This window comes from Triticum dicoccoides, chromosome 7B (genome assembly GCF_002162155.2).
Source record: "Triticum dicoccoides isolate Atlit2015 ecotype Zavitan chromosome 7B, WEW_v2.0, whole genome shotgun sequence".
Lineage (NCBI taxonomy): Eukaryota > Viridiplantae > Streptophyta > Magnoliopsida > Poales > Poaceae > Triticum > Triticum dicoccoides.
The window spans coordinates 73,049,928-73,058,855 of NC_041393.1; the positions used below are offsets into that span (position 1 = coordinate 73,049,928).

The 8,928-nt window shown below is 49.1% G+C and overlaps 2 protein-coding genes across 3 annotated transcripts; one reads left to right on the top strand and one right to left on the bottom strand.

Moving 5' to 3' along the window:
- The first annotated feature begins 214 nt into the window (after window positions 1-214).
- On the top strand, window positions 215-2,802 carry LOC119335508 (pectinesterase-like). Its single transcript, XM_037607627.1, has 2 exons — window positions 215-1,331; window positions 1,890-2,802. Exons 1-2 carry the CDS (start codon window positions 269-271, stop codon window positions 2,582-2,584), a joined length of 1,758 nt encoding a protein of 585 aa, XP_037463524.1. The 5' UTR covers window positions 215-268; the 3' UTR covers window positions 2,585-2,802.
- Window positions 2,803-3,365: 563 nt separating this feature from the next.
- Window positions 3,366-4,497, bottom strand: LOC119342014. 2 transcript variants are annotated; one of them, XM_037613854.1, is made up of 3 exons: window positions 4,158-4,497; window positions 3,892-4,001; window positions 3,366-3,730 (listed from the first exon to the last, which is right to left on the bottom strand). In XM_037613854.1, the coding sequence occupies exons 1-3, from the start codon at window positions 4,326-4,328 to the stop codon at window positions 3,619-3,621; spliced, it is 393 nt and encodes a 130-aa protein (XP_037469751.1). In that variant the 5' UTR covers window positions 4,329-4,497; the 3' UTR covers window positions 3,366-3,618. The 2 variants fall into 2 exon arrangements, with proteins under 2 accessions (XP_037469751.1, XP_037469750.1); XM_037613853.1 differs by having other exon boundaries at window positions 3,892-4,016; window positions 4,158-4,484.
- Window positions 4,498-8,928: the final 4,431 nt, after the last annotated feature.

Here is an 8,928-nt window from a genome sequence, read left to right on the forward strand (position 1 = left end):
CCCACCACCTCCCCTCCCAAACCCTAAGATAGATACTGGGGTAGCCTGCCCAGTGAGGTTCTTCCTCCCCTCCGGCTTTTCTCCCTTCGACCAAAATCAATGACCCAACTTCAAAATTCAATCGACTGAAATGTAGCTATTGTGATCTTCCCTGACTCGGAGTTAGCATTCGCGCAAGGACAACTCACAAACCATCAGAACTTATATATGTCTCTGCCTACCCATTTCTAGCTCACTGCCACATACTCGCACACTCTTCCCGCCCGGCATGGCTGCTCCCTCGCCAGCTCTCCTCATCTACATCCTGGTGGTCCTCGTCGCCACCGCCGCCACAGCCCAATGCCGCCCTCAGAAGCACCACGGCCAGGCCTCCAAGACCGCCTTTGCCCCGCTGGCCACCGTCCACGCCATCTGCAGCAACACCCCCCACCCGGCGTCCTGCCTTGCGTCGGCCGCCGTGCACCTCGACGCCGCCACGGCCCATCTCTTGGCGTCGTCCATCACCGTCCCCCTCCTCCCGGCGAATATCCTGTCGGTCGCGCTCGCCTCCCTCCGCGGCGCTCTCTCGGCCGTCTCCTCCCTCTCCCCCGTCCTCTCATCTACGCTCTCGGCCCCGTCGTCCTCGACGACGCCACTCCGGCGCGGCGCCGCGCAGGACTGCCTGGAGCTCCACGACGCCACGCTGAGCTCCCTCTCGCGCTCCGCGTCGCTGCTCGCGTCCCCCGGCGAGGGTCTCCCCTCGGTGCGCGCCCACCTCTCTGCCGCGCTCACCAACAAGGCCACCTGCCTCGACGGCCTCGCGGGCTCCTCCGGCCCGCGGATGGACGGCCTCCTCGCCTCCCTCGACGACGCCTACGAGCACGTCTCCAACTCCCTCTCCCTCGTCGCCCGCAGCGGCGGTGGAGGGTCCGCGGCAAGCTTCCAAGCCACGGTGGCCAAGATCATCCATCACAACCGGCGCCTGCTCCAAGACGACGAAGACAGCGACGGGGACGACGACGACAACAGCCGCAATGGCAACGACGACGACGACGACAACAACAGCCGCGACGGCAACGGCGATGCGAACGACAGCGGCGAGACGGTGATCACGGTGGCCAAGGACGGGTCGGGGAACTTCCGGACGGTGGGGGAGGCCGTCGCCGCGGCGCCGAACAACAGCGACGCGAGGACGGTGATCCATGTGAAGGCCGGGACGTACGTGGAGAACGTGGAGGTGCCCCCCTACAAGACGAACATCGCGCTGGTCGGCGAGGGCCGCGACGTGACGGTCATCACCGGCAGCCGCAGCGCCGCCGACGGCTGGACCACCTTCCGCACCGCCACCGTCGGTAATCATCGTCTATCATTACACCTTAACCAACTCTACCTGCACAGCGTCAGCGCGATGCGCACGCACGCTACATTGCTCTGTGTTGCTATGCATGCACACTGCTGATGTCTGTGGAGTCACTGTGGCATTGTTCTTCACGTACACGTAACGTAACCGAGGCTCACTGACTCTGAGCAGCGATAGAATAGTCAAGTGTAGGACATCATGCATGCACGGATAATGCATCACCAAGGAATCTGGTCTGACGCAGATCTATCTAAATTTACGTTTTTGGGCGCATGCGGGTCCAGATTCCAGGGGTGCATGAGTCGAGTCGGATGCCACTGATCCATCACATGCATGTGTTCGTGTTCGCCCATCGAGCTAAAATCCGAAACATCACCATGGACCTGCATGCCTGTCACCTGTCACAATGTTGGCCGCTCTTAACTCTTAACCCTAGCTAGCTTCGCTCGACAACAACTCATCGACAAAAACACCATTCCTTCGGTCCCAACGAGCGGGACCGACGATCAAACGGCTGGGATTGACTGATCAGACGTGCATGAACATGCAGGGGTGTCCGGCGAGGGGTTCCTGGCGCGGGACATCGCGTTCCGCAACACGGCGGGCGCGGCGAGGGGGCAGGCGGTGGCGCTGCGGGTGAACGCGGACATGGCGGCGGCGTACCGCTGCGCCGTCGACGGCCACCAGGACGCGCTCTACGCGCACTCCTTCCGCCAGTTCTACCGCGAGTGCGCCCTCTCCGGCACGGTGGACCTCGCCTTCGGCAACGCGGCCGCGGTGCTCCAGGCCTGCGCGCTCGTCGCCGGCGCGCCGGTCCCGGGCCAGTCCAACGTGCTCACGGCGCAGTCCAGGGGGGACCCGAACCAGGACACGGGCTTCGCCGTGCACAACTGCACCGTGGAGGCCTCGCCGGAGCTGCTGGCCAGCGGCGTCGGCACCCGCACCTTCCTCGGCCGGCCGTGGGGCGCGTACGCGCGGGCCGTGGTCATCGAGTCCTACCTGGGCCCTCTCGTGGACCGCGACGGGTGGACGGGCTGGCCCGGCGCGGAGCCGGGCCGCGCCGACACGGTGTACTTCGGGGAGTACGGGAACGAGGGGCCGGGCGCCGGCACGGACGGGCGCGTGGGCTGGGCCGGGTTCCACGAGATGAACTACGACGAGGCCGCCCAGTTCGCCGTCGACAAGTTCATCTACGGCGACGACTGGCTCGCCACCACCTCCTTCCCCTACGACCAAGGCATCTGAACTACGTGGGCTCTCAAGAATTCGTAGGTTTAATCTTGAGCTGTTACTGCGTTAATTTCGGCAAGATGTTCAGTAAGTTCTGTTAAATCCTACTGTGTCATGATCCAACTGAATCAGATGATTTTTGGATCTGTCAAGTGTACAATCAGTCAGCAGTTTTTACTATTTGGAATGCAGATGATCTTTTATAATGTATAAATGCAGAACTTTTCTTTGAATTTGTGATCTGGTGGGGCTAGATATCGCCATTTTCTAAGTGGTTCGTGCGTTCCCAAGTGGGTACGAAGTCCACTGAGTTTTGTAACGCTGAAGCTGATAATTGGTGATGACACGGCGTGCAGCAACAGCAGGAGGTTAAGGAGATCCTACTGTCTGGACTGTCCCAATGATGGCGACATGCACACAACATCCAGCTTCACACCCACGAGAGAGAGAGAGAGAGAGAGAGAGTTCTACCGACTTGGCTCTCTATTATCAGTGTTGATGATTGATTCGCTAATCAGAAATGAACATAGTTAATTTCAAAAGAGAGAGAGAGATGAACATAGTTTCTTTTTCCTTTCCTTTTCTGTTTGTTTCCATGGTCGACATAATTTTGCTAACTGTTTGTTTGCGATTTTGTTTTAACGAAAATCGCTTTCTACAGTTCTTTAACTCCCACTTCAGTGAGAACAGAGGATGATACTGATACCTCAGTCAGAGGCCACATATTGCAATGGGCTGGCTGCAGTGATCTCACCCTTTCAGATCTCCCCACCTATCTTTTCATCGACACAAGTAGTATCAAGATCTCACCCTTTCAGAAACCTTTCTAACTGTTTCTGTATACAAAGAGTCTTATAACTGATTCGTATGCTAGTACGTACAACAAAAGCAAAGCAGAAGTAATTCGGGTGATATTAACCAGGCTGTTTGCAGAATAAAATATCACTGCTAGTTAAGCAGGGCATTTGGCACACATGGCTGTGCTTCCGGTTATTCCAATTATTGCTCTTACTTGATCGGTGCCCCCCACCCCTTGATCAGTTCAGACTTCAGAGCTGCCACTTCTGATCGTTCTTGCGCAGAAGACCGTCGTCGGCGCCGTCCTCGAAGACCCGAAGCGTCGCGAGGCGGATGAAATCGGTGACCTGGACTCCCACAGGCCTGCTCTCACAGCACAAAATGAGTGAGCTTCAGGTTGATCATCAGACAAGAATTTTCCACCAGGCAACAAACACCTCTTTCTATGCTTCTGCTACCAAGCAGTAGTCTTCAAAGAGGAGAGAAAAATAAACATTCAGAAACAGATGATCAGTCCAACTCACCACGGGAAGCAGGCCTTCTCCGGCAGCCGCATTCCGAGCCTCGGGCCCTCGTCGTAGCCCTCGCAGACGAGCTCTCCCTTGTCGTCCCTGTAGCACACGATCCCTCTCACCTGGTCCTCGAACACCTACCGATCAGATCACCAATTCAGAGAGGATTTACCCGAAAAGAAAAACAATTCAGAGAGGAAACCAGTTGTCTCCTTGGATCAAGCATAGACATGGGTGATGCAAGTGTGCACCGACCAGTACAAGATAATTTACAGTACCTTGTTGCTGGTTGGTGCAGCAAAGGAGAGGTGCGAGGATGGCTGGTTGCATCCATGGGCTGCAGAGGCTCTGAAGCTCAGGGCTGCCGCCGGCCTCCTCGCGCCGAATCTCGGGCCGGTGGTGGCCATGGAGGAAGAAGGGTGAGGATGGCAGTAGCCTCTGAACGCCATTTTCTGGTTGGTTTCTGGAAAGGAGGATGGGGTTCAGCAGAGCAGAGGGCCTTGTTGCCTATATGCTAAAATTCTGAATGATTTTCTTGGGGAGAGGAAGGAAGGATATGGCCAGTTACAGAGCCATGGCACTTTAATAAGGTGTTTGTACTTTCTTGTAGGTTGTAGGGGCCGGGGCGGCAATCATCGGAAGGAAGGAAGCAGCAGCAACCGCAAAGCTTGCAATATCTATCTATTTTTTCTATTGCAAGCTACACTTGGTGCGTCGTGGCCTTCCGTTGTAGGTCTCTGATAATTTGTTTTGTTGGACTTTTTGCATTTCAGTTGCATTTTTGCAATCCATGTCGCTATAGATACATTATAAATTCTCAAAACTGTGTAAACCTTATGATTAAAATGCTAAATCTTTTACTACTCCCCTCGATCCATAGTAATTGTCGCCGCTTTAGTATATAACTTTGTACTACTAAAGCAGTACTTGCTTAAAGAAACCATAACTGTCCTTAGCTTGCATCACACAAAAACACAAAAATCTCAGAAAGGGATGGCCACTGCAATCAACCAGCTTTGGTATAATTAGCAGTGTGAATCTACATGTAGTATAATAATGACACGCGGCTGATGGTTTTGCCTCGTTGGGGTCGGTGGGCCAGCGCCATTACCTCACCAACATTATCATCATAGATGTTAATGACATTCCTCAATCGGATTCAGCATAAATAATCCCCAATATGATGTGACAGCAACAGCGAGCCTTATCCGATGATGCGCGCCAAGAATTGGTAGTTGTGCTAAACAATTGCTTTGCCATGTGACCCAGCTCGTTATCAACGGGGCAGCGATCTTGAGAAAGAGGGGAGGGGTGGTCATCTTGTCTTGTAGCACCGGTGCAATCTAAGCCACAAAATGGAGGGTTATGACATGTCAAACATTGGGTGGGAATTGCTATGAAAAATAAGAAATGTTCTAATTTTGCCAGGTTCAAATGATATCACTAGATCTGTCATGAATGAAATTTAGTTTCAGGGTTTCTGTCGGTGTTCCGCTTAAATAATACGCCGAACTATTCGGATGCGGGTTGGGCCAGTTTCCGATCACATATTTGGGGATACCGATACATTATCGGCGACTCACAAATGCTAAATGAAAACACGTCGAGGAGAGACTGCAAAAAAGACTTAGCAGTTGGAAAGGTAAACTGCTGTCTCTGGGTGGAAGATTGGTCCTCATAAATTCAGTACTAAGTAACATGGTACTATATATGATTTTCTTCTTTCAATTGCCGAAAGGAGTTTTACATAGATTGGATTATTTCCGATCAAGATTCTTTTGGCAAGGAGATAGCGAGAAAAAGAAATATCGACTGGCTAAATGGAGTGTGGTTTGCCGTCCCAAAGACCAAGGCGGGTTGGGCATTCATGACCTTGAGGTTAAGAATAGGGCCCTCCTCGGCAAATGGTTGTTTAAATTAATGACGGGAGATGGTGTATGGCAAACCCTGCTGAGAAGGAAATATGTGGGTTCCAAGGCGGTATCTCAAGTATACTGGAAGCCTGGGGATTCTCACTTTTGGGCAGGTCTGATGGCTACGAAGAAATATTTCTTCTCCTATGGATCCTTCTCAATTAAGGACGGCTCGGAAATTAGATTCTGGGAGGACAAGTGGCTGGGAAATGCCACACTCCGAGAACAATATCCGGCTCTATACAACATTGTGCATCATAAGGGTGATACTATCGCCACGGTAATGGAATCATTTCCACCAAATGTGACGTTCAGAAGAGATTTAATTGGACCCAGACTTCAATCATGGTATATCCTGCTCCAGCGTTTGTCCACGGTGCATTTGTCACATGGGTCTGATATATTTCGATGGAACCTACATGGGAATGGACAATTCTCAGTGGAGTCTATGTATAGAGCGTTAATCCAGTCTGATGTGCCAGTTGATAATAATAAGAAGATCTGAAAGATGAAGATACCTCTAAAGAATAAAATCTTTGCATGGTATCTTCGTCGCGGAGTCATTCTTACTAAAGAGAACCTTATTAAGAGAAATTGGCATGAAAGCCCGCAATGTGTCTTTTGTCATCATGATGAGACAATAAAACATTTATTCTTCCAATGCAAATTGGCTCGTTCTATATGGTCAGTCATCCAGATAGCTTCTGGCTTGTATCCTCCTTGTAGTGTTGCTGATGTATTTGGCAACTGGTTACATGGGATAGATTACATGTTCAGAACTATTCTTAGGGTGGGAGCGCTTGCCGTTATTTGGTCGCTTTGGCTATGTAGAAATGATAAGGTGTTTAACAATAAAAGTACTTCTCTGATGCAGGTTATCTACAGGTGTACCGGGACTCTTCGTTATGGTCCTCTCTACAACGTGTGGAGAATCGAGGCCTGTTTACGGAGGTGTGTACACGATTGGAGGATACAACGAGGGATACTTTTACCCAACATGGGTGGCAGCATGATCTTAGGATTGGCCCACCTCCGCTTTAGGCGTTATACATACTCTGTTTCTTTGTATTTCGCCTTTTTAACTTTCGTTTGTGTGAGAGAACTTGTTTGGCTGTGTGCATCATAGTTATGCAGAGGCCGGGTGTAATGCTTAAATCTTTTAAGTAATAAAGCACCCCTTTTTGAAAAAAATAATACTCACTCCGATCTATATTAATTGTAGCTGAACGCCACCTATTTTAGGAGTGAAGTGGTACTTTGCTCATTAGCGGTGTGTACCTGAACACTCTGGCGACTCTGTTTCAGCAATCAAATCGTTCTATTCCATTTTGAGAGCAAGGGTTTCAATCATTCATGCTCATGTAGGCCAAACAAGTTTGATGTGGGTCGGGATCCTCTGCACTACTGGACGGTGCAGCAGTGCATATGACACGGCAGCGACCGTACCGCATATGATGCGCTAATGCAGATGATAACACCATTATTTTCCAGCGGGGGGCAGTTAACGATATATTTTTGTTTTTTGCATGATTTTAGGTGTTTGATGAAAAGGTACTCGTTTGCTTCCAGGTGTGTCTTCGTAATCATGTTTTTGTAGGAATCAGGCTGCCACCAGCTAGATGCTATAAGTAGCCGTGACACCCAGAACAGTTCGAGTGGAGGCAAAGAGGGGTACGTGTGTCTGAAAATGTTGGGTGAGGAGTATCAAAATCACACTTGCTTGGAAAACTTTCGAGTGTTAGCCACTTCAGTGTCGCACCGCATGAGTGATTTCGACCCGTTCCTGTCGGTCGAAGCCGACACACCTGAGTTCAGTGGCCTGAGTTGTTGCAAGAAAAGAATGATGGAACAAGGGCCTAATCAAGTAGCCAAGAATGATGCACACATGGATGAATTGTTGATGAGTGTAGATGGAATCTCTTATCGATGTTTGCGATATTTGACATGAATGGATCGTTGTTGCAAGCAAGAAAAGAAAGAAAGAAAAAGATCTGAGATACACCATTGCACCGATTTTAAAATCGAAGCATTGTGTCATTGTGTGCCTCAGCAAAGTAAACCAAATTCAAGCACACCTACTGATCAGATCGCCAGTTCAGAGAGTTACCTTTCCAGAGACATTTCATTGAATTTCAGAAAAAAAAAAATCAACAAAGTTTCAGGACTCTCACTTTCTGAGACATTCAGTCATATTCAAACAATCTCAGCTATATTCCATGGACAATTCACACGACCTGAAAACCTGAACGATTTCAAAGGCATTTCAGATTAATTGCAGAGATATTCCTCATGAATTAATTTTTTTCCGAAGATAACAGAACTATTCCACATAAGAATACCCAAGCTGCTATGCGATTCACAAAATTTCCACGCACAAGTTTCAAAGCAATTTCGAAAAAGATCCATAATCATATCACTCTATACCAATGTTCAAGAAATTGTTAACCGGTAGCTGCTCGGTTGGTTTAGGAGCAGCGATTAATCGGCGAATCGGCCTATTAACTGAATTAGTCGATCGACTATTAATCGGTACTTGCCAACATATATCTAGATTTTTGTGTGTATTATAACATAATCTCATGCTCCCAGCTATGTAGTATACCAAAACATGCTGATGTATACATATGAAAAGCATAGGGAGGAGGTAAGTTTATTAATCCTAGCTATTAAGGAACGGGATGGGGCTGGAAGAGGTTATGGGTCAAAATTTTGGACTTTGTTTGCCCACCCGTTAATGGGCCAGTAGGGATTAATTGTCCTGACAACCGATTAATCGGTCTAACTGGCCAATTAATTGGCCTGACAAGTAACACGGCGAATAGGTGCTATTCGATTCGGCCACACTATGAGTAGCGATTAACTGCCCGTTAACTGATTAATTGGGTGAATTCTTGAACAGTGCTCTTACCACAATGAGTTTTCAAATTTTGAACCATGCATCATTGAAATATCACCTAACAGAGATTTCAGAAACATTAACTAAAATGTTTTAGGAAAATCATAATGTTCCACAAATACCTAAATTGATTTCGAGATATGATTCACAAAAAATATTAAATTTTGAGTATCATTTCAACGACATAATTCAAAAGGTTTTGTAAAATGATTGAATCCAACACGGTCAAATCGTTTCACT

Coding starts and splice junctions, on each gene's coding strand:
- LOC119342014 (XM_037613853.1), bottom strand. CDS start 4,328: ATGGCGTTCAGAGGCTACTGCCATCCTCACCCTTCTTCCTCCATGGCC. Junction 4,017..4,157: donor CTGCACCAACCAGCAACAAG/GTACTGTAAATT, acceptor TCTGATCGGTAG/GTGTTCGAGGACCAGGTGAG. Junction 3,731..3,891: donor GAGAAGGCCTGCTTCCCGTG/GTGAGTTGGACT, acceptor CTGTGAGAGCAG/GCCTGTGGGAGTCCAGGTCA.
- LOC119335508 (XM_037607627.1), top strand. CDS start 269: ATGGCTGCTCCCTCGCCAGCTCTCCTCATCTACATCCTGGTGGTCCTC. Junction 1,332..1,889: donor CTTCCGCACCGCCACCGTCG/GTAATCATCGTC, acceptor ATGAACATGCAG/GGGTGTCCGGCGAGGGGTTC.